The sequence below is a fragment of the Eleutherodactylus coqui genome, chromosome 9 (genome assembly GCF_035609145.1).
Source record: "Eleutherodactylus coqui strain aEleCoq1 chromosome 9, aEleCoq1.hap1, whole genome shotgun sequence".
Taxonomy (NCBI): Eukaryota; Metazoa; Chordata; class Amphibia; order Anura; family Eleutherodactylidae; genus Eleutherodactylus; species Eleutherodactylus coqui.
The window spans coordinates 14,120,752-14,146,253 of NC_089845.1; the positions used below are offsets into that span (position 1 = coordinate 14,120,752).

General features: G+C 48.8%; 1 protein-coding gene across 5 annotated transcripts in view; it reads right to left on the reverse strand.

Annotated features, from left to right (window-relative positions):
- Window positions 1–25,502, reverse strand: part of ZNF830 (zinc finger protein 830) — a 129,720-nt gene that overhangs the window by 82,046 nt on the left and 22,172 nt on the right. For all 5 annotated transcript variants that reach the window (XM_066579135.1, XM_066579139.1, XM_066579134.1 and 2 more), the window contains 2 exons: window positions 18,164–18,203; window positions 7,044–7,255 (listed from right to left, as the gene is read on the reverse strand). In XM_066579135.1, the coding sequence (XP_066435232.1) occupies window positions 7,044–7,255; window positions 18,164–18,203 (252 nt within the window). The remainder of the gene's footprint in view (window positions 1–7,043; window positions 7,256–18,163; window positions 18,204–25,502) is intronic.

A 25,502-nucleotide genomic window follows, 5' to 3' on the forward strand; every position in this document is an offset into this window, starting at 1 on the left:
TTCAGATAAACTGAAATTGGACAGGAGGGCAGGACGATATCCTCGTTAAGGTGGAAAGCCAACACCACCTTAGGTAAAAATGAGGAAACCGGACATAGCACCACCTTGTCTTAATGAAAGACAGTAAAAGGGGGTTTGGCTGGCAGGGGTGCGAGCTCAGAAACTGAGCGGATGGAGGTGACCGCTACCAGGAAAGCCAACTTGTAGGTCAAAAGGCGCACTGGAACTTCACGTTCAAAGGGATGGGACTTAAGTTCATCCCGCACTAGATTAAGATCCCAAGCTAGTACAGGGGAAATGTATGGAAAGGTGGTGTGAGCGACTTCTTGCAGAAAAGCACGGATGAACGACTTCAAGGACAGCGGGCATTTAAACAGTATAGATAATGCCCATTAGAGAACTCAGGTTCAAGCCCATATCCAGACCCTCCTGCAGAAAGGACAGAAGGCGAAAAGGGAACATTAACTAGGATGGTGAACACCTGCCATAGGAGGGTCAGAGAGGAATGCTATTTGCTGGATCTGCGGGGAGTCAAGCCACCAGCAAAGTGACAGCTGAGTTAGCAGAGGTACTCAGCTCTTACGATTTAAGAAATTCACAGACATGTCCCACTTTGACAGGATGGACCACTGGAGAGGCAGAGCATGAAATTGGTCGAATGGAACTGCCTCATAGGAGGAAACTATCAGTCCCAGCACCCTCATATAGAGTGTGAATACCGTGTTTCCCCGAAAATAAGGCACCCCCGAAAATAAGACACATTAAGAAATTTGCAGAAATCGCTAATATAAGACACATCCCGATAATAAGGCATACTAAAGTGTGCAGGCAAGTCAAGAGGCCTGTCCCCTGCTGCCATCCCCGTTGTCTCCTACCTCCTGCTGTGCTGTACGATTGTGCTGTTGTTATAAGCTCCCCTTGCTGGCTGGAAAACTCCATAGTACCGTGTCATCCTGTTGCTGCTGCACACGTCTGCTGTGATGAGCTCCCTCTGGTGGCCGGAAGCTGCAATACCATCCCCGCTTACAAGTGGTACAGGAGCTTCTGTCTGCAGTAAGGTACGTTACTAAATTACAGCCCTTATTTTTTTTCTTATGGCTCTGTGTGTGAGTCAGGCAACCATATGTGTGATTATTAAGGCTGGGTTCTCACAGAGTGTATTTCCAGCCTTAGGGGGTGAGCATTACAGTCTCCAGACAGTGTGTGGGAGCCAGGTAAACAGTGTGTCATTTTGATTCAATAGGGGGTGTCTGCTTTTTTGCTGAAGAGTCTAAAGTACAAGAAATAAACAATGTTGCTACCGTATATTTTTACCCCTAAACATGAACGCAAAAAGAAAGAGCTATTCCGTTGAGTACAAGAAAGGAATCGTGGAAGATTCTTGGGGCAAAAACCTTCCTACTTTGGCCCGAAGATTTTACAAGAAATGGAGTGTCAAGAAATTCAGCAGGACATTCCGGGTTCAGATGTTTATGATGATGTGCCAGAAAATGATGACATGACTGTCATTGAGTAATTTTTGCTTTGTTTTCACAGTTTGTCTAGCTATATTGGTTTGTGGTGACAACTACGGTACTGTGCAGTATATATGGCAATAAATGTTCATTTTTTTTGTTAAACAATAAATGGGAATTCTTCTTCATTGAAAAATAAGACACCCCCTGAAAATAAGACATAGCGCATATTTGGGAGCAAAAATTAATATAAGACGCGTCTTATTTTCGGGGAAACAGGGTAGACATGGGATTTTGAGTTTGTAGAGAACAGACCTGCCTCTGGAAGCAAAGCTGCTTTGGTGGTGCTAACCGTATATGGGCTTGAGTCATGTCGAAGGAGAATCCCAGAAAATCCAGACGTTGGGAAGATATATCAAAACGCATGAGGACAGCCTATAGCGGACAGCTGTCTCGGGATGGTTGACTATCCACCCTAATCTGGCCAGAGTGTCCAGAGCTATGTGGAGACTTTCTAAATTGGCCGCCTAAGCTAGGCCTTTATCAGGATATCGTCGAGAATGGCTACTATGCCCTTGACATGAAGGAGAGCAATCACCAATGCTAAAAGTTTTGGAAATACTTTTGGGCCATGAACTGATCGTGATCGGACCGGATAGCGAATCAAAGAAAGTTCTGGTGCGCTTGACAAATAGGAATGTGGAGATAGGCATCTGTGATGTTGATGGATGCAAGAACCTTTCCCGGCTCCAAGAATGCAATGACAGATCTCAGGGATTCCATGTGTAAATGACAAACCTTTATATACTGATACAGAAATTTTCAGGTCAAAGACAAGCCTGACAGATCCATCCTTTTTGGGTATTATGAAGTAGTTGGAATAAAATCCGACAAATCATTGAGAATGGGAGACCAAAAAGATAATGCCCTGAGAAGATAGGCTGTGCATCACCCAAACTAGGGCTCGGACTTTAGAGGAGAATTTTGAATTCTTAAGCTGAGGAAACGATTGATAAGTTGGGCAGGAAATTCTATGGTGTAGCTGGAATAAATGACCTCCCGGACCCCAAGAGTCTAGGATATGGGGGGGCCAGATGTCCCCGAACAAGGAAAGGTGGGTGGGGACCACCCCTCATATAGAAGACTAGCTGATATACCCAGCTTCGCCCGAGTTAATTTGGTACTGGTGTTTATCTGGTGTTCACACGGAAAATCTTCTGAAGTCGTGGTTACTTTACAGATACCGGAAAAACATATGTTCACCATTTTGCATAGTTCTCTGCGTTACCCAGGAAACACCACGGGAGGTAACCATGTGACGTTTCCTTCATATAAAATGACATCAGGAAGTGAGATAATTAGATTTCGTACGTAAAATTTGGACGCTAATTCTTTTGCAGTTAGAATTGAATAATCGAGTTGGGACCCATTAACTTTGCCTATTTATGACAAAATCAATGCCCGTGCCAAATTTCACGTTTCTATGACACCGGAAAGTGAGAAAATTATATTCCGTACGTAAAATTTGGACGCTAATTCTTTTGTGCATAGAATTAAATAATCGAGTTGGGACCCATTAGCTTTTCCTATTTATGACATAATCAATGCTCGTGCCAAATTTCACATTTCTATGACACCGGAAAGTAAGAAAATTACATTCCGTATGTAAAATTTGGACGCTAATTCTTTTGCGCATAGAATTAAATAATCGAGTTGGGATTTATTAGCTTTTCCTATTTATGACATAATCAGTGCCCGTGCCAAATTTTAAGTTTCTATGACATTGGGAAGTGAGAGATTTAGATTATGTATGTTAAATTTCGACGCTAATTCTTTTGCGCTAGAATTGAATAATCGAGTTGGGACCCAATTACTTTTCCTATTTTGGAGATAATCTATGCTTGTGCAAAAATTCATGTTTCTACGACATCGGGAAGTTGGAGAACTTTTGGCGAGTCAGTCAGTCAGTCAGTGAGTGAGTCAGTGAGGGCTTTCGTCTTTATATATATATAGATTTAGCAGAGGAGGACTTTGAGCGCTGTGGCCAAGGACGCCAAGAGAAACCCAGTTGAAAGGAGGGCCCTCGCTTTTGATCCTGGTATGCTTTTTTACCCTTCACAGATATGGAAAATACAACTTAATAACTTTTATTAAATAATTCTAAAAACGTGGGCTCACATATAACACAAACATTGAAATAGTACAGAAAAATAACAAAAGGTGTTTCAGGATCGACCCTGGTTGGTGATCGTGTGGGGTAGCACGTCTCCTGTATATTTTGAGGAGATTGCTATAGTTTTCTCATTCACTCACAGGTAAACCTAAGACGTCGTAAATAGATATATAGGAGTCTACAGGGTACCGCTAATAGGGATAAATGATGGTAATTTTTTATATGTGATAGTTGGGCCCACAATTGGATCCCATATTTCACAAAAAGATGTGCCCACGTCCTAATCCTTACCTGATGAAAACACTTTCAAGTTCACTCATTTATCGCACTTAGCCCGCTGGGATGCGAAGTGATGTTTAACCACGCCCCCTTTTATGATTAAATCCCCATAGCTGCTCTCTGGAGTACGCCCCGTGTGATGACGGGGTACCTCTATCTGAGGTGTCTTCCTACCATCCGATCCCCGTCCAATAGAGAGGCGCTCTGCCCGTTGACGTCACCGTGCTCCGTTTTGGAACGCATAAGCGATCCACTGGGGCTGTTAACACATACTGGGAGCCCTCACTCTGGGGCGACGCCACATACGATGACGTCGTTACGCCACGGAGTATGAGTTTACCCCTCTCCACCTAAGGAAGACGCGCTGCACGGTTACCTCATCGCGCAGCGCGCTATGCGTTCCAGTGTGGAACGCGGAAACGAATGTGCGATTGATGCTAATACATGAGGCTAACTCCCACTTTGCTACTCCATCCAATATGAAGACGCGTTGCGTGATGTCATCACGCAGCACGCTATGTGTTCCAACTTGGAACGCGGATACGAATGTGCGATTAATATTTTTAAAATGATCAGGGGGAATTTATAACAATCGACTGTAGAGGTTTTGGATCTTTAATCACCGTCTACAGCCTCGGATGACAACCTAACCATCCGGAAGTATATTGACCATTGAAATAAGCAGAATAGCCCGAATGGACCGCCCACAGTGAATTACACCGCCCCCTAGTGCCCCCAATAGGCCAGACCGTTTAACACCCGCCCTAAAGCAGGAGTCATACCCCCTATAACCGCTGTCAGTAGCTCCAGCACTTCATAGCCGGCCGCTCACCATCAGAGCCGCAGGCACCACTTCTCTCTCCCTGTCTCTGCTGCATGCCCCTGTCTAATCCAACTTTGGGTAGACACTAAGGGGGCTCTGACTTTCTCTGCCGTCAGGCATCTATCACCAATGGGTTTTTTTTCCCCGGACCTAACCCAGACAGGTGTACCTCTCTCCCCTGTCTGAGACAGCTGCTGCTCAACTGGGGCATTTACTGCTTACGACCTCAGCCACCAGCTATACTGGGTATTATCCTCTGATATACATAGACTGATACTATTTCAATCTATGTATCAGCAGACTGTTTAGGACCGCAGAGAATTATTTGACATATCAGCCACTAGGGGGCTGCACTTGATAGACCTATCTTCAGCCTAAACATACGGGCATTATACTATTCGCGCCTGTTTTTCGAAACCCTCTAGACCTTGGGGATTAGGATATTTTGTAACCCGGGGGGGGGGGGGGTCACCACTCTGCATCAATTTATATACACCCACGATGCAATAAGTGACCAACCGAGATTTGGGGGTATGGAAATAAGGAAGTGGTAACCATAACCTACGGAAAAAATTATTTTAAGCAGGTGGTACCACCCAAAACTGGGTCCCACCATTTAAGTGAAGGACTTGATTAACTTAGTGAACCCTGGCGACTATTGTTTTCTTACAAGTACTTTATAGTAACTTATGGTGATAATCACCATTGCTCCTGAGGAACTGTCCTGCATCAGGATAGGGAAACGCGTCGAGCCTTTTGAACCTTCCTGTTCAGCACTATTGATGCGCGATCTTGTTTAACACTATTGACGTGTAATATAACATCGTGTTACAACGGGGCACTCATACAAAGTTTTCTTGTTGAGCACCACTGATACGTAAAACAAGATCGTGGTACAATTGGGTACTTACTCACCACTCACGCACCGCATAATGATCTAAAGAATCAAAGACCCACCATTAGGACGTGGGCACATCTTTTTGTGAAATATGGGATCCAATTGTGGGCCCAACCATCACATATAAAAAATTACCATCATTTATCCCTATTAGCGGTACCCTGTAGACTCCTATATATCTATTTACGACGTCTTAGGTTTACCTGTGAGTGAATGAGAAAACTATAGCAATCTCCTCAAAATATACAGGAGACGTGCTACCCCACATGATCACCAACCAGGGTCGATCCTGAAACACCTTTTGTTATTTTTCTGTACTATTTCAATGTTTGTAAGTGTTATATGTGAGCCCACGTTTTTAGAATTATTTAATAAAAGTTATTAAGTTTTATTTTCTATATCTGTGAAGGGTCTTCTACATAAATAATATAGATTTCTATACCACTGTGATTCCTGGTATGCTTTTTTACTATCAGAGGACAGAGGACAGAAGTGGCGAAAGTATTGGAATTGAGTTTGCTTCCTATGCGCAGCCCTTATCCTGCCTCGGCCTATTCTGTGGTAGGTGGGTGCTTTTTCCACCTGTGGCATCCAAGATGATCTTGTCCTTCCTGGCACCAAAAAGTCTTGTGCCCGCAAAAGGGAAGGTTTGTCAGCTACCTTTTTTTAGGAAGCATCAGCGTCCCAGGACATGAGACATAGTATGCAGTAAGTGGCTACTGAAGCTGCCAAGGCACAAGCCAAGAGAATGGCTGCGTCCAGGGAAGCTTCACAGATAAACTTACCTGTGCGACCTATGTGATGTGCAATATCTACCAGTTCTTCCAATGGAGACCCAGCAAGAATGCCTCCACATAATTTTTGGCCCTTGCGCTCACCTCACTTTAGCGAGAAGTGCAGCGGTAACAGGAGGAGGGGGCACTATGGCTGGCAGGTCATGCTCAAAAGTTAGTGCTTGATCATGCTTTCTTTTCTTGTGGGATCAAGCAGTCAACAGAACAGTTAACTGTTCTGTTGGCCCCTTGGTAAGGCTAAGAGGGAGAGTCCTGCTTCCCTGCATTCTCTAGAAAGATATGTGAAGTCTGGCAAAAAAAAAGTTCTGCCTCCTACGGGCACTAGAAAAAAAAACAGGTTAGCTTGGTGCTTGCAGGGAAAATGTAGCTAGTGGGAGGAGCTACCACTTTTTTCTGATTAGCGTCTCCCACCTAGGAGCAGTAGCTATATCCACGATCAAAGCTGTGTTCCCCAATGATACAGACGAGAAATGGATTTATGGATGTAATCTCCCCCTAATGCATATTATGTCACAAAGTCATGAGGGGATGTGCTTACATATACTGTTGCTCACCGAAACAATTTTAATAGCTTATTTTCACTAAAGAATAGATTTTATTGATGCATTTTTTTATACAATACCTGGTGGAAAACGGCTATCCTGTGCTGTTGGTTGGGAAAGTGGGATTTCCATGGGATGCTGTGTAGAGCCTGGGACTGCTGGAACAACATTACCATCCTCCTCCTCTTCTGGCTCATCATAATTCCCTGCAGGTAGCTTTACACTTGAAGCACTCCCTGGATCTGGTGTTTGAGACAGTTTATTACCTGCTTCAAAGAAGCCAGATGGAAGCCTAAATATAAAAAAATTAGAAGTGGTTTACTATGTCATAGCAGTGTCTCCAAGACAAAAGAGAAAAGACAGCACCTGTAACCAGTACTTGGGATGAATAATCCAGACTTTATTTATCCAACTTGTGATTCATTCAATATATGAAAAACATATTTTGTGAGACGAGTTGTATTTTTCAGTGGTTCCATTTAATGTAATGTATAATGTACTGAAAAACTTCTAAGTGGAGTGAATTGGAAAACAATTAAAATTCCGCCAAAGCCTACAAGCTATACGTCAAAGGAAAATAATAGAGCCATAGGCAAAGCTCAACAGCTACAAGCCTACAGGCTAATAAGCATAGGAGAGGCCCAGAGGCCCTAATTAATACACAAAAAGGATATAGGCCAAAGCCACAGAAGGCCACCCGACATGCAGGCAGGGCCATAAAAAAGCCCTAGGCAGACCCCAGAGGCTATAAGCCCCAAGCATAGACCATAAAGATCCTTGAGCGTGTTTATAGCCATCCACTTAAATTTTGCATTTATGAAGGGTTAAGGCCTCATGTCCACGGGGAAAATCAGATCCGCTGCAGATTCTACATGTAGAATCTGCAGCGGGTCCCTCCTGCCCCGCGGACATGAGCGCTGAAAATAGCAATTTAAAAGCATTTACCTTTCCGTAGCGGGCGGCGAAGATCAGCTGTTCCTCACGGCCGGATCTTCATTTTCGGCCGGCGGATGAATTCCTGACGCCGGCGGCACATCGCCGGCACATCGCCGGCACGTCGTCGACGTGCCGCGCGCATGGGCCGGGCACATCCGCCGAGCCGAAGCAAGGGAGATGCAGCCGTGAGGAAGAGCAGAGCTTCGCGGCCCGCTGCGGGTGAGTAAATGCTTTAAATTCCTATTTTAGGTCTCCCGCGGATCCGGACGGCTTCCATAGGCTTCAATAGAAGCCCGCGGGAGCCGTCCCCGCGGGAGACCCGCATGAAAATGGAGCATGGTCCAGATTTTTTCATGCTCCATTTTTTTTTAAATCACTTTTATTGACGATCCGCGGGTACTTATGTACCCGCGGGTGGTCAATGCATCCCTATGGGGTGCGGATCCGCTGCGGATTTTAAATGTCATTTTGCCCGTGGACATGAGCCCTAAGGCTAGAGATGAGCGAACGTACTCGTCCGAGCTTGATATTCGTGCGAATATTAGGGTGTTCGGGATGCTCGTTACTCTTAACGAGTACCACGCGGTGTTCGGGTTACTTTCAGTTTCCTCTCTAAGACGTTAGCGCGCTTTTCTGACCAATTGAAAGACAGGGAAGGCATTACAACTTCCCCCTGTGACGTTCAAGCCCTATACCACCCCCCTGCTGTGAGTGGCTGGGGCGATCAGATGTCACCCGAGTATAAAAGTCGGCCCCTCCCGCGGCTCGCCTCAGATGCCTTGTGACTGAGTTAGCTGAGGGAAAGTGCTGCTGCTGGTGCTGCTGTAGGGAGAGTGTTAGGAGTGAGTGTAGGCTTCAAGAACCCCAACGGTCCTTCTCAGGGCCACATCTATCCGTGTGCAGTACTGTGGAGGGTGCTGTTAGCAGTGTTGCATATTTTTTTCTTTTCAAAATCGTCTGTCTGCAGAGCATTGCGCCTTGCAGTAATACTACAGGGAGAGAATTGTGTAGGCAGGGCCAGAAGACATATATTATTGATTGAATATAGTCAGTGGGCCCTCCGTTTCCCAAAAAGGGAAACATTCTATTTGTCCTGCAGGCTTGCGCCAATTTATTTGCTGCCTGTGAAAAGTCTCCGCTCTGCTGCACTTCATATAACTGCATTTCTGTGCAACACATATCTTATCTGATTGAATATAGTCAGTGGGCCCTCCGTTTCCCAAAAAGGGAAACATTCAATTTGTCCTGCAGGCTTGCGCCAATTTATTTGCTGCCTGTGAAAAGTCTCCGCTCTGCTGCACTTCATATAACTGCATTTCTGTGCAACAAAAATCTTATCTGATTGAATATAGTCAGTGGGCCCTCCGTTTCCCAAAAAGGGAAACATTCTATTTGTCCTGCAGGCTTGCGCCAATTTATTTGCTGCCTGTGAAAAGTAACTGCTCTGCTGCACTTCATATAACTGCATTTCTGTGCAACACATATCTTATCTGATTGAATATAGTCAGTGGGCCCTCCGTTTCCCAAAAAGGGAAACATTCAATTTGTCCTGCAGGCTTGCGCCAATTTATTTCCTGCCTGGGAAATCACTGGTAATACAGCATGCTGAGGGGTAGTGGTAAGCCTAGAGGACGTGGACGTGGACGAGGACGCGTAGGCCCAAGTGAGGGTGTGGGCACAGGGCGAGCTCCTGATCAAGGTGTATCGCAGCCGACTGCTGCGCGATTAGGAGAGAGGCACGTTTCTGGCGTCCCCACATTCATCGCCCAATTAATGGGTCCACGCGGGAGACCTTTATTAGAAAATGAGCAGTGTGAGCAGGTCCTGTCGTGGATGGCAGAAAGTGCTTCGAGCAAGCTATCATCCACCCACAGTTCTGCGCCGTCCAGTGCTGCAAATCCAAATCCTCTGGCTGCTACTCCTCCTTCCTCCCAGCCTCCTCACTCCACTACAATGACACATGCTCAGGAGCGGGCAGACTCCCAGGAACTGTTCTCGGGCCCCTGCTCAGATTGGGCAGCAGTGGTTCCTCTCCAAGCAGAGGAGTTTATCATCACTGATGCCCAACCATTCGAAAGTTCCCGGGGTCCGGGGGATGAGGCTGGGGACTTCCGGCAACTGTCTCAAGACCTTTCAGTGGGTGAGGAGGACGATGACGATGAGACACAGTTGTCTTGCAGTGAGGTAGTAGTAAGGGCAGTTAGTCCGAGGGAGGAGCGCACAGAGGATTCGGAGGAAGAGCAGCAGGACGATGAGGTGACTGACCCCACCTGGTGTGCAACGCCTACACAGGACAGGTCTTCAGAGGGGGAGGCACGGGCAGCAGCAGGGCAGGTTGCAAGAGGCAGTGCGGTGTCCAGGGGTAGAGGCAGGGCCAGACCAAATAATCCACCAACTGTTTCCCAAAGCACACCCTCGCGCCATGCCACCCTGCAGAGGCCGAGGTGCTCTAAGGTCTGGCAGTTTTTCACAGAGACGCCTGACGACCGACGAACAGTGGTGTGAAACCTTTGTCGCGCCAAGATCAGCCGGGGAGCCACCACCAACAGCCTCACCACCACCAGCATGCGCAGACATATGATGGCCAAGCACCCCACAAGGTGGGACAAAGGCCGTTCACCGCCTCCGGTTTGCACCGCTGCCTCTCCCCCTGTGCCCCAACCTGCCACTGAGATCCAACCCCGCTCTGAGGACACAGGCACTACCGTCTCCTGGCCTGCACCCACACCCTCACCTCCGCTGTCCTTGGCCCCATCCACCAATGTCTCGCACCGCACCGTCCAGCCGTCGTTAGCGCAAGTGTTTGAGCGCAAGCGCAAGTACGCCGCCACGCACCCGCACGCTCAAGCGTTAACTGTCCACATAGCCAAATTTATCAGCCTTGAGATGCTGCCGTATAGAGTTGTGGAAACGGAGTCCTTCAAAAGTATGATGGAGGCGGTGGCCCCGCGCTACTCAGTTCCCAGTCGCCACTACTTTTCCCGATGTGCCGTCCCAGCCCTGCACGACCACGTCTCCCGCAACATTGTACGCGCCCTCACCAACGCGGTTACTGCCAAGGTCCACTTAACAATGGACACGTGGACAAGCACAGGCGGGCAGGGCCACTATATCTCCCTGACGGCACATTGGGTGAATTTAGTGGAGGCTGGGACAGAGTCAGAGCCTGGGACCGCTCACGTCCTACCCACCCCCAGAATTGCGGGCCCCAGCTTGGTGCTGGTATCTGCGGCGGTGTATGCTTCCTCCACTAAAGCACCCTCCTCCTCCGCAACCTCTGTCTCGCAATCAAGATGTGTCAGCTGCAGCAGCACGTCGCCAGCAGTCGGTGTCGCACGGCGTGGCAGCACAGCGGTGGGCAAGCGTCAGCAGGCCGTGCTGAAACTACTCAGCTTAGGAGATAAGAGGCACACGGCCCACGAACTGCTGCAGGGTCTGACAGAGCAGACTGACCGCTGGATTGCGCCGCTGAGCCTCCAACCGGGCATGGTCGTGTGTGACAACGGCCGTAACCTGGTGGCGGCTCTGCAGCCTCACGCATGTGCCATGCCTGGCCCACGTCTTTAATTTGGTGGTTCAGCGCTTTTTGAAAAGCTACCCACGCTTGTCAGACCTGCTCGTAAAGGTGCGCCGGCTCTGCGCACATTTCCGCAAGTCCCACACGGACGCTGCCACCCTGCGGACACTGCAACATCGGTTTAATCTGCCAGTGCACCGACTGCTGTGCGACGTGCCCACACGGTGGAACTCTACGCTCCACATGTTGGCCAGGCTCTATGAGCAGCGTAGAGCTATAGTGGAATACCAACTCCAACATGGGCGGTGCAGTGGGAGTCAGCCTCCTCAATTATTTTCAGAAGAGTGGGCCTGGTTGGCAGACATCTGCCAGGTCCTTCGAAACTTTGAGCAGTCTACCCAGGTGGTGAGCAGCGATGCTGCAATCATTGGCGTCACCATTCCTCTGCTATGCATCTTGAGAAGTTCCCTGCAAACCATAAAGGCAGCCGCTTTGCGCTCGGAAACAGAGCCGGGGGAAGACAGTATGTCGCTGGATAGTCAGAGCACCCTCCTGTCTATATCTCAGCGCGTTCAGGAGGAGGAGGAGGAGGAGCATGAGGAGGATGAGGAGGAGGGGGAAGAGACAGCTTGGCCCACTGCTGACGGTACCCATGCTGCTTGCCTGTCATCATTTCAGCGTGTATGGCCTGAGGAGGAGGAGGAGGAGGAGGATCCTGAAAGTGATCTTCCTAGTGCGGACAGCCATGTGTTGCGTACAGGTACCCTGGCACACATGGCTGACTTCATGTTAGGATGCCTTTCTCGTGACCCTCGCGTTACACGCATTCTGGCCACTACGGATTACTGGGTGTACACACTGCTCGACCCACGCTATAAGGAGAACCTTCCCACTCTCATTCCCGAAGAGGAAAGGGGTTCGAGAGTGTTGCTATACCACAGGACCCTGGCGGACAAGCTGATGGTAAAATTCCCATCCGACAGCGCTAGTGGCAGAAGGCGCAGTTCTGAGGGCCAGGTAGCAGGGGAGGTGCGGAGATCGAGCAGCATGTACAGCCCAGGCAGTGCAACAGTCTTTAAGGGCCTGGACAGCTTTATGGCTCCCCAGCAAGACTGTGTCACCGCTCCCCAGTCAAGGCTGAGTCGGCGGGAGCACTGTAAAAGGATGGTGAGGGAGTACGTAGCCGATCGCATGACCGTCCTCCGTGACGCCTCTGCCACCTACAACTACTGGGTGTCGAAGCTGGACACGTGGCCTGAACTAGCGCTATATGCCCTGGAGGTGCTTGCTTGTCCTGCGGCTAGCGTCTTGTCGGAGAGGGTGTTTAGTGCGGCTGGGGGAATCATCACAGATAAGCGTACCCGCCTGTCAACCGACAGTGCCGACAGGGTAACACTCATCAAGATGAACAAAGCCTGGATTTCCCCAGACTTCTCTTCTCCACAAGCGGACAGCAGCGATACCTAAGCAATACGTAGGCTGCACCCGCGGATGGAAGCATCGTTCTCTCTCACCATCCAAAACGGGGACATTTCTGCTTCATCAATCTGTGTATAATATTCCTCCTCCTCCTCCTGCTCCTCCTCCTGAAACCTCACGTAATCACGTTGAACGGGCAATTTTTCTTAGGGCCACAAGGCTCACTCATATAATTTTTCTAAAAATTTTTTATACGTTTCAATGCTCTTAAAAGCGTTGGAACTTTAACTTGAAACAATTTTTCGTTAAACTGGGCTGCCTCCAGGCCTAGTTACCACTTAAGCCACATTAACCAAAGCGATTAATGGGTTTCACCTGCCATCTTGGTTGGGCATGGCTAATTTTTACTGGAGGTACATTAGTACTGTTGGTACACCAATTTTTTTGGGCCCTCACCTACAATGTAATCATAGCAATTTCTATGTTCTTCGCCTGCACTCATGGTACAGAAAGGTGTGTGGGGTTGGCCTACACTTTAGCTACATAAATGTAACTTGGGCCTTGGGTATACTGCAGCTACTGAAATGGAACTAAGACTGCGCTACCACTATACTGCTGCTTCGGAATGGTTACTGGTGCCTGTCTTGAGTGCTACTATTACTGAAATGGAACTAATACTGTGCTCCCCCTATAATGCTGCTAGTGATATGTTAGTGGGGCCTGTCCTAATGCTACGGCTGAAATGTTACGATTTATGGGCTCTGCCTATACCGCTGCTAATGGTATGTCTCTGGGGTGTGGAAACAGAGGCTTCCCAAGGACATGATGGCGGCGAGGCCATTTCCCACCAACGCGGTTACTGTTAAGGTGCATATAACCACGGACACGTGGAGAGGACACGTAGTGCCTCAAAAACATCCCCCGCCACGGCCCACTTAATCCTGGCCACATTCCGAAAACCAACAAAATAAAACCGCGCTACTAGGTCCGCAGTCACCACCACATTACCACCAACGCGGTTACTGTTAAGGTGCATATAACCACGGACACGTGGAGAGGACACGTAGTGCCTCAAAAACATCCCCCGCCACGGCCAACTTAATTCTGGCCACATTCCGAAAACCAACAAGATACAACCGCGCTACTAGGTCCGCAGTCACCACCACATTACCACCAACGCGGTTACTGTTAAGGTACATATTACCAGTCTGACTGGGGCATGCAGACACCTTGACAGAATGAATAGTGTGTGGCACATATGTTCCCCATTGCTATGCCCACGTGTGCAGCTCCTGATGGCAGTGGCACAGGATTATATTTCTCATTGCTTCTGTACAGCATTGTGGGCTATCGCCCCACCACTTTTAAAGAGGGTCGCTGCCTAGCCGTGCCAACCCTCTGCAGTGTGTGCCTGCAGTTCCTCCTCATGCCAGACGCACTTATAAATAGACATGAGGGTGGTGTGGCATGAGGGCAGCTGAAGGCTGCGAAGGGACAGTTTGGTGTGCGCTGTGGACACTGCGTCGTGCAGGGGGGAGGGGGGTTGGGCAGCATGTAACCCAGGAGAAGTGGCAGCAGAGTGTCATGCAGGCAGTGATGGTGCTTTGTTGTAGGTAGTGTGGTGCTTAGCTAAGGTATGCCATGCTAATGAGGGCTTTTCAGAAGTAAAAGTTGTTGGGAGGGGGGGGCCCCACTCTTGCCGGTATTGTGGCTTAATAGTGGGACCTGTGAACTTGAGATGCAGCCCAACATGTAGCCCCTCGCCTGCCCTATCCGTTGCTGTGTCGTTCCCATCACTTTCTTGAATTGCCCAGATTTTCACACATGGAAACCTTAGCGAGCATCGGCGAAATACAAAAATGCTCGGGTCGCCCATTGACTTCAATGGGGTTCGTTATTCGAAACGAACCCTCGAGCATTGCGAAAATTTCGTCCCGAGTAACGAGCACCCGAGCATTTTGGTGCTCGCTCATCTCTAGTTAAGGCAAAAGGTAGAATTCAATCCCTTATGCAGGGTGATTCTACTCACTGGACTGGCTGGAGATCCCCTCAGAAAGCATTTACTTCTTTTCCCAGCTTCCCAATCAGTGGTTACTAGGCACTGCCCACAGCAGTACACACCTGAACTTTACCACAACCCCAGGCCAAGGAGCACCGCACCACTACCGAAGGGTTGTCCTATCCCTTTGGAGCCAGGCACTGCCCACAGCAGTACACACCTGAACTTCACCTGATGACGGCAGCACCACAACCCAAGGCCAAGGAGTACCCCACCACTACTGAAGGGTTCTCCTATCCCTTTGGAGCCAGGCACTGCCCACAGCAGTACACACCTGAACTTCACCTGATGACGGCAGCACCACAACCCCAGGCCAAGGAGTACCCCACCACTACCAAAGGGTTCTCCTATCCCTTTGGAGCCAGGCACTGCCCACAGCAGTACACACTTGAACTTCACCCGATGATGGCAGCACCACAACCCCAGGCCAAGGAGTACCCCACCACTACTGAAGGGTTCTCCTATCCTTTTGGAGCCAGGGAGCCCAGAATCCGCTGCAGGAGATGAGAGGATGATTTCCAGGATTACCCAGGGCTCCTCCTGGAGATTTACACAGGGGACAGGTGACCTCTCATGTCATAGAGTTTAGGAAGTGAGGCCCTCTAGTTTGCCACCTTTAGAGATCTGGAAGAATCCTAGATAGTGCAGAGGCAACCAAGCAGCAACCACTTCCTCCAACCTGTTCTATAGACAGGAAACAGGAAATGAGGAGGTGAAGGGTGCGCCCGCCTTTATAGAGATCTGGAAAAATATGGTATTAGGAGGGTGCTCCAGATGGAATCCAATGCACAATGTAAGCACCGAAAATATAAAACAATGGAACTTACCCGATGAATAGTGAGGTCTGTCAAAACCCCACTATCACCTCCATATCCAAGTGGGCCTGTAATAATGTATATATACTCCTGTATATATATATATATATATATATATATATATATATATATATATATATATATATATACATACATACTGCAGCAATGATAAGCCTTGCTTCACCAATCCAGGGGGGCTAGGTCCGGAGAGCTGCTGATATTGTGGGTCCTATTCTAGGATAGGACCCACTGTAAAAAGAATCATAAATGGTTGCACATAAGTGCAAAAAATATCAGCGCTACTTACAAAGACTGTAGTAATCAAAAGGGATCCAAAAAATAATAACAAAAAGGGTTCTTTATTCGGACACACAGTCCTAGGTGCAACGCGTTTCGTCTTTAAAAAGACGCCCCTTAGCGCTATGACGCGGATTTCGTCATTACGCTGGCATCACGTGACCAGTCACGCTGGCGTCACGCGATCCATCCATCATGGCGCCGACCATCTCATCTCAAGGACAGGTATTGCTATGTGTATGGCATAATATGTGTATATATATATATATATATATATATATATATATATATATATATATATATATATATATGTGTTGTACTACTGTAATTTTCATATCCTTTTTGTGCTTGATAAAGTCTTTTTAAAGACGAAACGCGTTGCACCTAGGACTGTGTGTCCGAATAAAGAACCCTTTTTGTTATTATTTTTTGGATCCCTTTTGATTACTACAGTCTTTGTAAGTAGCGCTGATATTTTTTGCACTTATGTGCAACCATTTATGATTCTTTATAGAGATCTGGGAGGTTCCCACTTCCTGTCCGGAAAGAAGACTGTCTCTCTGGTGTGGTCATGAGTTTAAGGGAAAATAAAGTAGATATTACTAATTAAAGGGGTTGTCCCGCGCCGAAACGGGTTTTTTTTTTTTTTAACACCCCCCCCCCCCCCCCGTTCGGCGCGAGACAACCCCGATGCAGGGGTTAAAAAAACCACCCGCACAGCGCTTACCTGAATCCCGGCGGTCCGGCGTCTTCATATTCACCTGCTGAAGATGGCCGCCGGGATCCTCTGTCTCCATGGACCGCAGGGCTTCTGTGCGGTCCATTGCCGATTCCAGCCTCCTGATTGGCTGGAATCGGCACGGGGCGGAGCTACACGGAGCTACACGGAGCCCCATAGAGAAGAGGAGAAGACCCGGACTGCGCAAGCGCGGCTAATTTGGCCATCGGAGGGCGAAAATTAGTCGGCACCATGGAGACGAGGACGCCAGCAACGGAGCAGGTAAGTAAAAAACTTTTTATAACTTCTGTATGGCTCATAATTAATGCACAATGTACATTACAAAGTGCATTATTATGGCCATGCAGAAGTGTATAGACCCACTTGCTGCCTCGGGACAACCCCTTTAACTACTAGAGCCCTGGTTGTATTGCTCTAAAAGCTGGGTCTCTGTACAGTCCGGGGCAGCTGCAGAGCTGCCCAGCTACTGTAATGGAGACAAGGGACTGACTGATACAGTGCAGTGGCATCATCAACCATAAGCCATTATGACTTCCATAAATTATAAATATGCATGCATTTACCTGGAAACAGTTGTATTGAAAAGCGTGGCCTACTCTGCTATTCCACACTTGATTATTTGGTTTCTGGCATGCTGCCATGATGGCCAAAAGGACACTTTCAGTCTCTGATCACATTTAGGCCAGATTCACATAAGCGTATTCAAGGAATATAAGTTGCACATACATCTGCCTTTTTCTTTTTACTGTACTTTTGCGTTAAAAAATAAATAAATAAATAAATTTAAAAAAAATAAAAAAAATAAAAAAAAAATAAAAAAATCGCACTAATTCTCTTAGCCATTGAAATGGTCAAATTCTTGCATGGTTGCTAGACGAGTTCTTTTCCTGCTCAGGAGAATAGGGTGCACAAAATACGCACTTGTGAGCAAACCCATTGAAATCAATTGGTTCCACTTTCTGCGTATTGGACGCGCAAAAATTTAATGTGTAAATACTAGAGATGAGCGAACGTACTCAGTAAAGCACTACTCATCCGAGTAATGTGCTTTATCCGAGTACCTCCCCGCTCGTCCTGAAAGATTCGGGGAGCGCCGCGGAGCGGGGAGGAACGGAGGGGAGATCTCTCTCTCCTTCTCTCCCGCCCGCTCTCCCCTGCTCCCCGCCGCAACTCCCCTGTCAGCAGCGGAGCGCCCCGAATCTTTCAGGACGAGCAGAGAGATACTCGGATAAAGCACATTACTCGGACGAGTAGTGCTTTACCGAGTACGTTCGCTCATCTCTAGTAAATAAGCGCCGTGCGAATCTGGCCTCAGTGTGGGCACTGGGTAATTTTCAGGCATGCATGCTCAACAGAGGACAAACATGATTGTGAATGGGGCCTAATATGTAGGTGTGGAGGCCATTAATCATTCTTACGTGGATGCCGCTGATGAAGCTGAAGACTGATCTTCTGAATCTAAAAAAGAAATATAATAAAATTAAATTTCACTCATACAAAACACACGAAATACACCCGATTTTTTCTTGCGTTTTTAAATTTTCTTTTACATAAAAATACACAAGTTAAACACACGTGTATGTGCTCTCTCACATAAGCATGAAACCCAGGCTAGAAGCTTCCAAAATGCCGATTACATATGTGGCTGATTTGGCTTTATATCAGTAGCAAAGCTTTTAACCACATACACAAAAAACAAAACACGTGAAATACACCCGTGTGAAGCTGGGTAATTCTGCTAGTATCATATATTACACACACACACGTCTATATGTAACGCAGCGGGTAACAATTTTATGTGACTGAAAAAACACGGAACAGTTATATATGTATGCAATATACTTCTTAAAAAAAATATATATATATATACTTATCTAGAGGAGGGAACTGAGGGGAAACTGATCAAATTTGCAGATAGCTAACACTAGGGAAGAGACAGAGTATTCAAAAAGATCTAGAAAAGCTTGCACAGTGGGCAGCGGCTAACAGAATGGCATTTAACAAGGAGAAATGCAAAGTTCTATATCAAAAATCAAAAAAGCACATACAGAATGGGAGGAATTGAGCTAAACAGCAGCACATGGGAAAAAAGACTTGGGTATACTAATAGATCACAGACTGAACATGAGTGAACAGTGTGATGCAGCAGCAAAAAATGTAAACACAATTCTGGGATTATTAAGAGAAGCATAGAGTCTAAATCACGTGAGGTCATTATTCCACTCTACTCTTCCTTAGTCAGACCTCATCTGGAATACCATCTGTGCTGATTGTGCTGTGACTTGTGTATATTGCATTTTATCTGTCTGCATTGGTATGTTTTACTGGCTTAATGAAACGTTACTTTTAATCATTTTTGCCATCCACCTCCCCCAAATAGCATCTTTCACCCATCCTTGCTGAGATGCTTGCCTTATCTAAGGAAAGCAAAAAATTCTCCCCCCCCCCCCCTTTGGTCAGTAGGTTTGCAATGCTAAAGTCAGCTGCCTAGTCAATTAGAACTTAATTAGCCACTCCCATCTGTTTCCTAGTTGTACCTTGACTTTCATTATATAATCAGTGTAAGCATGATAGCTACGCGAGTGGCTGCCTTGCGAATATGAGCTGTATGAAGTATGTTATACAGTTCAACAAGGCAGACCACAAACTCTGCCTAAATGCCTTACACTTCAAAGCTAGCACTAATGCTGTCACCTCTGTTCTCATCCTTGCTGTCAGTTTCAGAACTTCTTTCCAACGTCCATCTCTGGGGCATTCTATTCACATTGGCCCCCCTCTACTATCCTTACCTATGCACAGCTCGCATACACTCTTTACTTTCTTACTTAGCCTCAAACCCCCTACCGCCACTAACAAACATAACAGTCGCCCTCATAAATCTCCTAACCATCTGCTAACCCTCGCTATCTTGCTGCTGGGGATATCTCCTACAATTCTGGCCCACCCTCCACTGCTTCTAACTATTACCCCCTACCTAACTCACCAAGACAACCCTCAAGCCCAACTGCTAGCCTATGCATACCCTCCCCTGACTCCTTCAAATGCGCGATCTGAAACTGCCAGTCGGCATGCAAGAAACTCCACACCATCTATAACTTTTTCACTGCTAAATCTCTAAGTGTCAGAACCGGCAACTCTCGGGGCCGCCGTGCCCGCACCACCGGTCCGGCCACCCGGGGTACAGGAGCACGGCGCAGAGGTACCCCGGTTCTTGTGATCTCCCCGGGCCGCTGTAAGACTGGTCGCCGCCGGGTTGCTAGGGAGGCAGCTGGTGCTTCTAGTCGCTTGACTACCAGGCTGGCTTCCCTGGTAACTGTCTGTGCAGTGAGACTGGGGGCGTGCCCCCAGCACCGCCCTGATTAGCCCTGCTGCTGTCAGGCTCCCCGCCCCAATCAGCTTCTGGGGCGGGAGCGCTGACAGCATTTAAATAGGTGTGTTTTCCTCTCAGGCCTTGCCAGTGTTAGTTTGGTCTTCCAGCTGCACCCGCGTATTCTTTTGACTCCTGTTTGTGACCCCGGCTTTCTTGACCTCTGCTTTTGGACCTTGACTACGTTTTTGCCTGACCCCCCTGTACTGCGTACCCTCCTGTTGCCGACCCGGATTGTCTGACCGCTCTACCGTTGTTTGTCTTCAGTGTCTGTTTGTCTCCCCGTGTCCCGCTTCCCTAGTGAGGGTAGGGACCGCCGCCCAGTTGTCGCCCTGGGGGTTAGCCCAGGGGGGCAAGTAGGCAGGGACAGGGGTTGCGGGATATATCAGGGACCCCCATATCCCGGACACTGTCCTGACAGTAACACTGGCCGAAGGTAGGTCAGACTCGTGCATCCGCCCGGCTACTTTGAATCCCTCGATGGAGGCCGTGGCTGCGTTAGCGAACCAGGTCCAGGTCCTTACTAACCTTGTCCAGGACCTAACCGCCCGCATGCAGCTACAGGAACAAGTGGCGGCTGCAGGTCCCATGCAGCCTCCTTCCGCTCCCGGGACTATGTCAGAACCCCGAGCCACGCTGCCGGACTGCTTCTCTGGAGAGAGAGGTCAGTTCTTTGCATTTAGAGAGAGCTGCAAGCTCTACTTTGATCTCCGACCCCACTCCTCTGGTACTGAATATCAGAAAGTGGGAATTGTAATTACCCGCCTGAGGGGGGACCCCCAAAATTGGGCTTTCTCGCTACCAGCAGGCTCTCCAGCCCGACTATCCCTTGACGCCTTTTTTTCCGCCCTGGGTCAAATTTATGACGAACCCGACCGGGCGGGCTACGCAGTCTCCAAACTTCTGGCCCTGCGCCAGGGTTGTAAAATGGCGGAGGACTACTGTTCCCAATTCCGTCAACATTGTACGGAATCCGGGTGGAACGATGCCGCCCTAAAAGACTTATTTTTGACCGGTCTGTCTGAGGGTCTCAAGGACCTACTTGTGGCCCACCCAGAGCCTAGAACCCTGGAGCAAGCCATGACGCTTGCTATTCGGGCCGACCGACGTTTGAGGGGCCGACACGCCGCTCGGGCCACTCCACTCCCCACGCCCACTTCTTCTACTGACCTGACTCTCTCACTTCCCACCACCGAGCCCATGGAACTGGGAGCCATGAACCCCAAGCAGCGACGGGAATATCGCCTGAAGAAGAATCTTTGCTTCTACTGTGGGGAGCCGGGTCACCACATTGCCACCTGCACTAAGAAGCCACGGCAGGAAAACTCCCGCTCCTAGGCAGTTGTCGGGAGGACTGTCTAGGAGCTAAGGTACTCCCTGTGTTATCCAAAATGTTATTGCCTTGCACCCTAGAATTTCATGCTTTCCACCGTACTGGGCAAGCCTTTGTTGATTCTGGGGCTGCGGCGAATTTCGTTAACTTTAATTTCGTTGCTCAACTGTCCGGGGTTTTTTTACGTTTAGAGACCCCGATTCTGGTTTCAGGAGTGGACTCCACCCCATTGCAAGCAGGGGTGGTTCATCTGGTTACCCCTGAAGTAAGGTTTACGATAGGAGCCTTACACGTGGAAACCTGCACCTTTCTAGTGATGAGAGATTTGTCTGTGGACGTCGTCCTAGGCCTCCCCTGGCTCCGGGAGCACAACCCGGTAGTAAATTGGGACACGTTGGAACTGGTAAAGTGGGGTCCCCGCTGTGCTAACCACCTTTGTGCGGTGAAGGTGGGAATCTCCACCTGCGAGGGGACCCCCCTACCAGATTACCTCTCCGAGTTTTCTGACGTGTTCTCCAAACAATTATCTGAAGCTCTGCCCCCTCATAGGGAATGGGACTGTAAAATAGACTTGATTCCTGGGGCCAAACTTCCTAAGGGCCGCATTTATAACGTTACGGTTCCTGAGAGAGAATCCATGAGGGACTATATCCAGGACAGCCTGGCCAAGGGGCACATCCGGCCCTCAGAATCCCCGGTGGGTGCCGGGTTTTTCTTCGTTGAGAAGAAGGATGGGGGTCTCCGGCCCTGTATTGACTATAGAGAGCTAAACAAAATCACAGTCCGAAACCAGTATGCCCTTCCACTCATTCCTGACCTCCTCAACCAGGTCGCTGGTGCCCGATGGTTTTCTAAACTTGATCTCAGGGGAGCATACAACCTCATCCGCATTCGGGAGGGGGATGAGTGGAAAACCGCCTTCAATACGCCCCTCGGGCATTTTGAATACCTAGTTATGCCTTTTGGATTGTGTAACGCCCCCGCCATTTTTCAGGGGTACATGAACTCAGTGTTTCAGGATATCATGGGGGTGTTCGTGGTTGTATATCTAGACGACATTTTGATTTTTTCCTCCGACTTGCCAAGTCACCATACTCACGTTCAGACTGTACTAGCTCGACTCAGACATAACAAGCTGTTTGCTAAACTCGAGAAATGTGTGTTCGGGGTACAAAAGATATCATTTTTGGGGTATATCATCACGCCATGCGACTTCCAGATGGATCCTGAAAAGGTGAAAGCCATCACGGAGTGGGCCCAGCCAGGGTCGTTGAAAGCCCTTCAACGCTTCCTCGGCTTCGCCAACTACTATCGCAAATTCATCAAAGACTTCTCCGTGGTGGCTAAACCTCTAACGGACCTCACCAGAAAGGGGGCAGATGTGAGGACCTGGTCTTCTGAGGCTCTGAGGGCCTTCGATACCCTAAAGGCGGCGTTCTCTTCTGCACCTGTCCTAGTACAACCAGATCTGTCCAGCCCTTTTTTGGTGGAAGTAGATGCCTCTGAGTTTGGTGTGGGAGCGGTACTGTCCCAAGGTCCCTCCACTCTCACCAACCTTAGACCGTGTGCCTATTTTTCTAGGAAGTTGCCTAACGCCAAACTTCTGTCTGAAATGTTCATCAAGGAGATTGTTCGGTTACATGGGATCCCCGAGGACATTGTGTCAGATAGAGGGGTTCAGTTCGTCGCTCGCTTCTGGCGAGCCTTCTGTAAAAATCTAAACGTAAATTTGTCCTTCTCCTCCGCTTTCCATCCCGAGAGTAACGGACAAACGGAACGAATGAACCAAGAACTCATCCAGTATCTGCGACTGTTTGTCTCTGATAACCAGTATCAGTGGGCCAACTACTTACCTCTCGCCGAATTTGCTATCAACAACCATGTTAACTCGTCGACCCAATTGTCACCTTTTTTTTGTAACTATGGGTTTCATCCCCGGTTCTCGCTTTCCACTCCTGTGGTCTCGAACAATCCGGCCGCCGACATATCCTCTGAGGAACTGTGCACAGTTTGGGCCCAGGTTCGTAAGAACCTTCAGGGTTCCCAAGAGAAACTGCGTAAATACGCAAATAAAAGATGTACCATCTCTGCACCTTTTGTAGTCGGGGAGCAAGTTTTGTTGTCTTCCAAGAATCTGAGACTCAAGGTTCCCTCCCTGAAACTTGCTCCTCGGTTCATTGGCCCATTTACTGTTTCTCAGGTCATCAACCCGGTGTCATATAAGTTGGCACTTCCTGACCCCTGGAAGGTCCACAAGGTTTTTCACAAAAGCTTACTTAAGAAGTATGTGACTCCAGTTCTACCCACCCAGAACCCGCCTCCTCCTTCTCTGGTACAGGGGGAACTGGAGTATGAAGTAGAAAGGCTGGTGGATGCCCGACGGGTTAGAGGTGTGCTGCAGTACCTGGTCCACTGGAGAGGATTTGGCCCTGAGGATAGGACGTGGGTCCCTGCCAGGGACGTTCATGCGCCACGCCTAGTCCAGGCATTCCACAGGGCTTTCCCGCTTAAGCCCGCACCTGGCCATGGGGGTCCGGTGTCCCCCCGTAGAAGGGGGGGTACTGTCAGAACCGGCAACTCTCGGGGCCGCCGTGCCCGCACCACCGGTCCGGCCACCCGGGGTACAGGAGCACGGCGCAGAGGTACCCCGGTTCTTGTGATCTCCCCGGGCCGCTGTAAGACTGGTCGCCGCCGGGTTGCTAGGGAGGCAGCTGGTGCTTCTAGTCGCTTGACTACCAGGCTGGCTTCCCTGGTAACTGTCTGTGCAGTGAGACTGGGGGCGTGCCCCCAGCACCGCCCTGATTAGCCCTGCTGCTGTCAGGCTCCCCGCCCCAATCAGCTTCTGGGGCGGGAGCGCTGACAGCATTTAAATAGGTGTGTTTTCCTCTCAGGCCTTGCCAGTGTTAGTTTGGTCTTCCAGCTGCACCCGCGTATTCTTTTGACTCCTGTTTGTGACCCCGGCTTTCTTGACCTCTGCTTTTGGACCTTGACTACGTTTTTGCCTGACCCCCCTGTACTGCGTACCCTCCTGTTGCCGACCCGGATTGTCTGACCGCTCTACCGTTGTTTGTCTTCAGTGTCTGTTTGTCTCCCCGTGTCCCGCTTCCCTAGTGAGGGTAGGGACCGCCGCCCAGTTGTCGCCCTGGGGGTTAGCCCAGGGGGGCAAGTAGGCAGGGACAGGGGTTGCGGGATATATCAGGGACCCCCATATCCCGGACACTGTCCTGACACTAAGTCTGCTAGCTCCCACAGAAACATGGATGCGGCAGTCTGACACGGCCTCCCCTGCTGCATTGTCTTACAATGGCCTGCAGTTCTCTCATACCTCAAGACCGGATGACAGGCATGGTGGAGTAGTAGGTGCTCTTCTCTCTCCGCAATCTACCTACCAGGTCATCCCCCCGGTACCCTCACTCACCTTCCCATCGATTGAGGTACATATGCTATGGCTTTTCCGCCAGCTGTCTATTCGAGTAGCAGTTATCTAGGACTCACAAAACTTCAGGCGTGCTCTAAAAACTCACCTCTTCAGGGAGGCATACCTTATTCCCTAAACCGAGCCATTCCGTACGCCGTCTGATAACATGCTCCCTGACCTATTGACTGCAATCCCTGCTAGCCACCATCAACCGCCCCTGCAGTCACACTGATTCTGCCGTCACACGGCTAAATGTCTCACCATTGTCTGTGTATAACATCCCTCACTTTCCACCTTGCCCTACCGTGCACATCTCCAGCCCCTTTACCTTCTGTATCACCCCATTACTTGTAGTATGTAAGCTCGTTGAAGCAGGACCCTCACCCTATTGTTTCAATCAATGACTACATGTAACCGTGGTTCAGTAATTTTTGTTCTTTTGTCTTTCTGTATTCCCCCTGTCTTTGTAAGTGCTGCAGAATATGTTGGCGCTATACAAATAAAGATTATTATTATTATTACTGTGTCCAGTTCTGGGCACCCCACTTTAAAAAAGACATAGGCAAACTGGAGCAAGTTGAGAGAAGAGTTACCAGGATGGTGAGCGGTCTGCAAATCAGGTCCTATGAGGAACGGTTA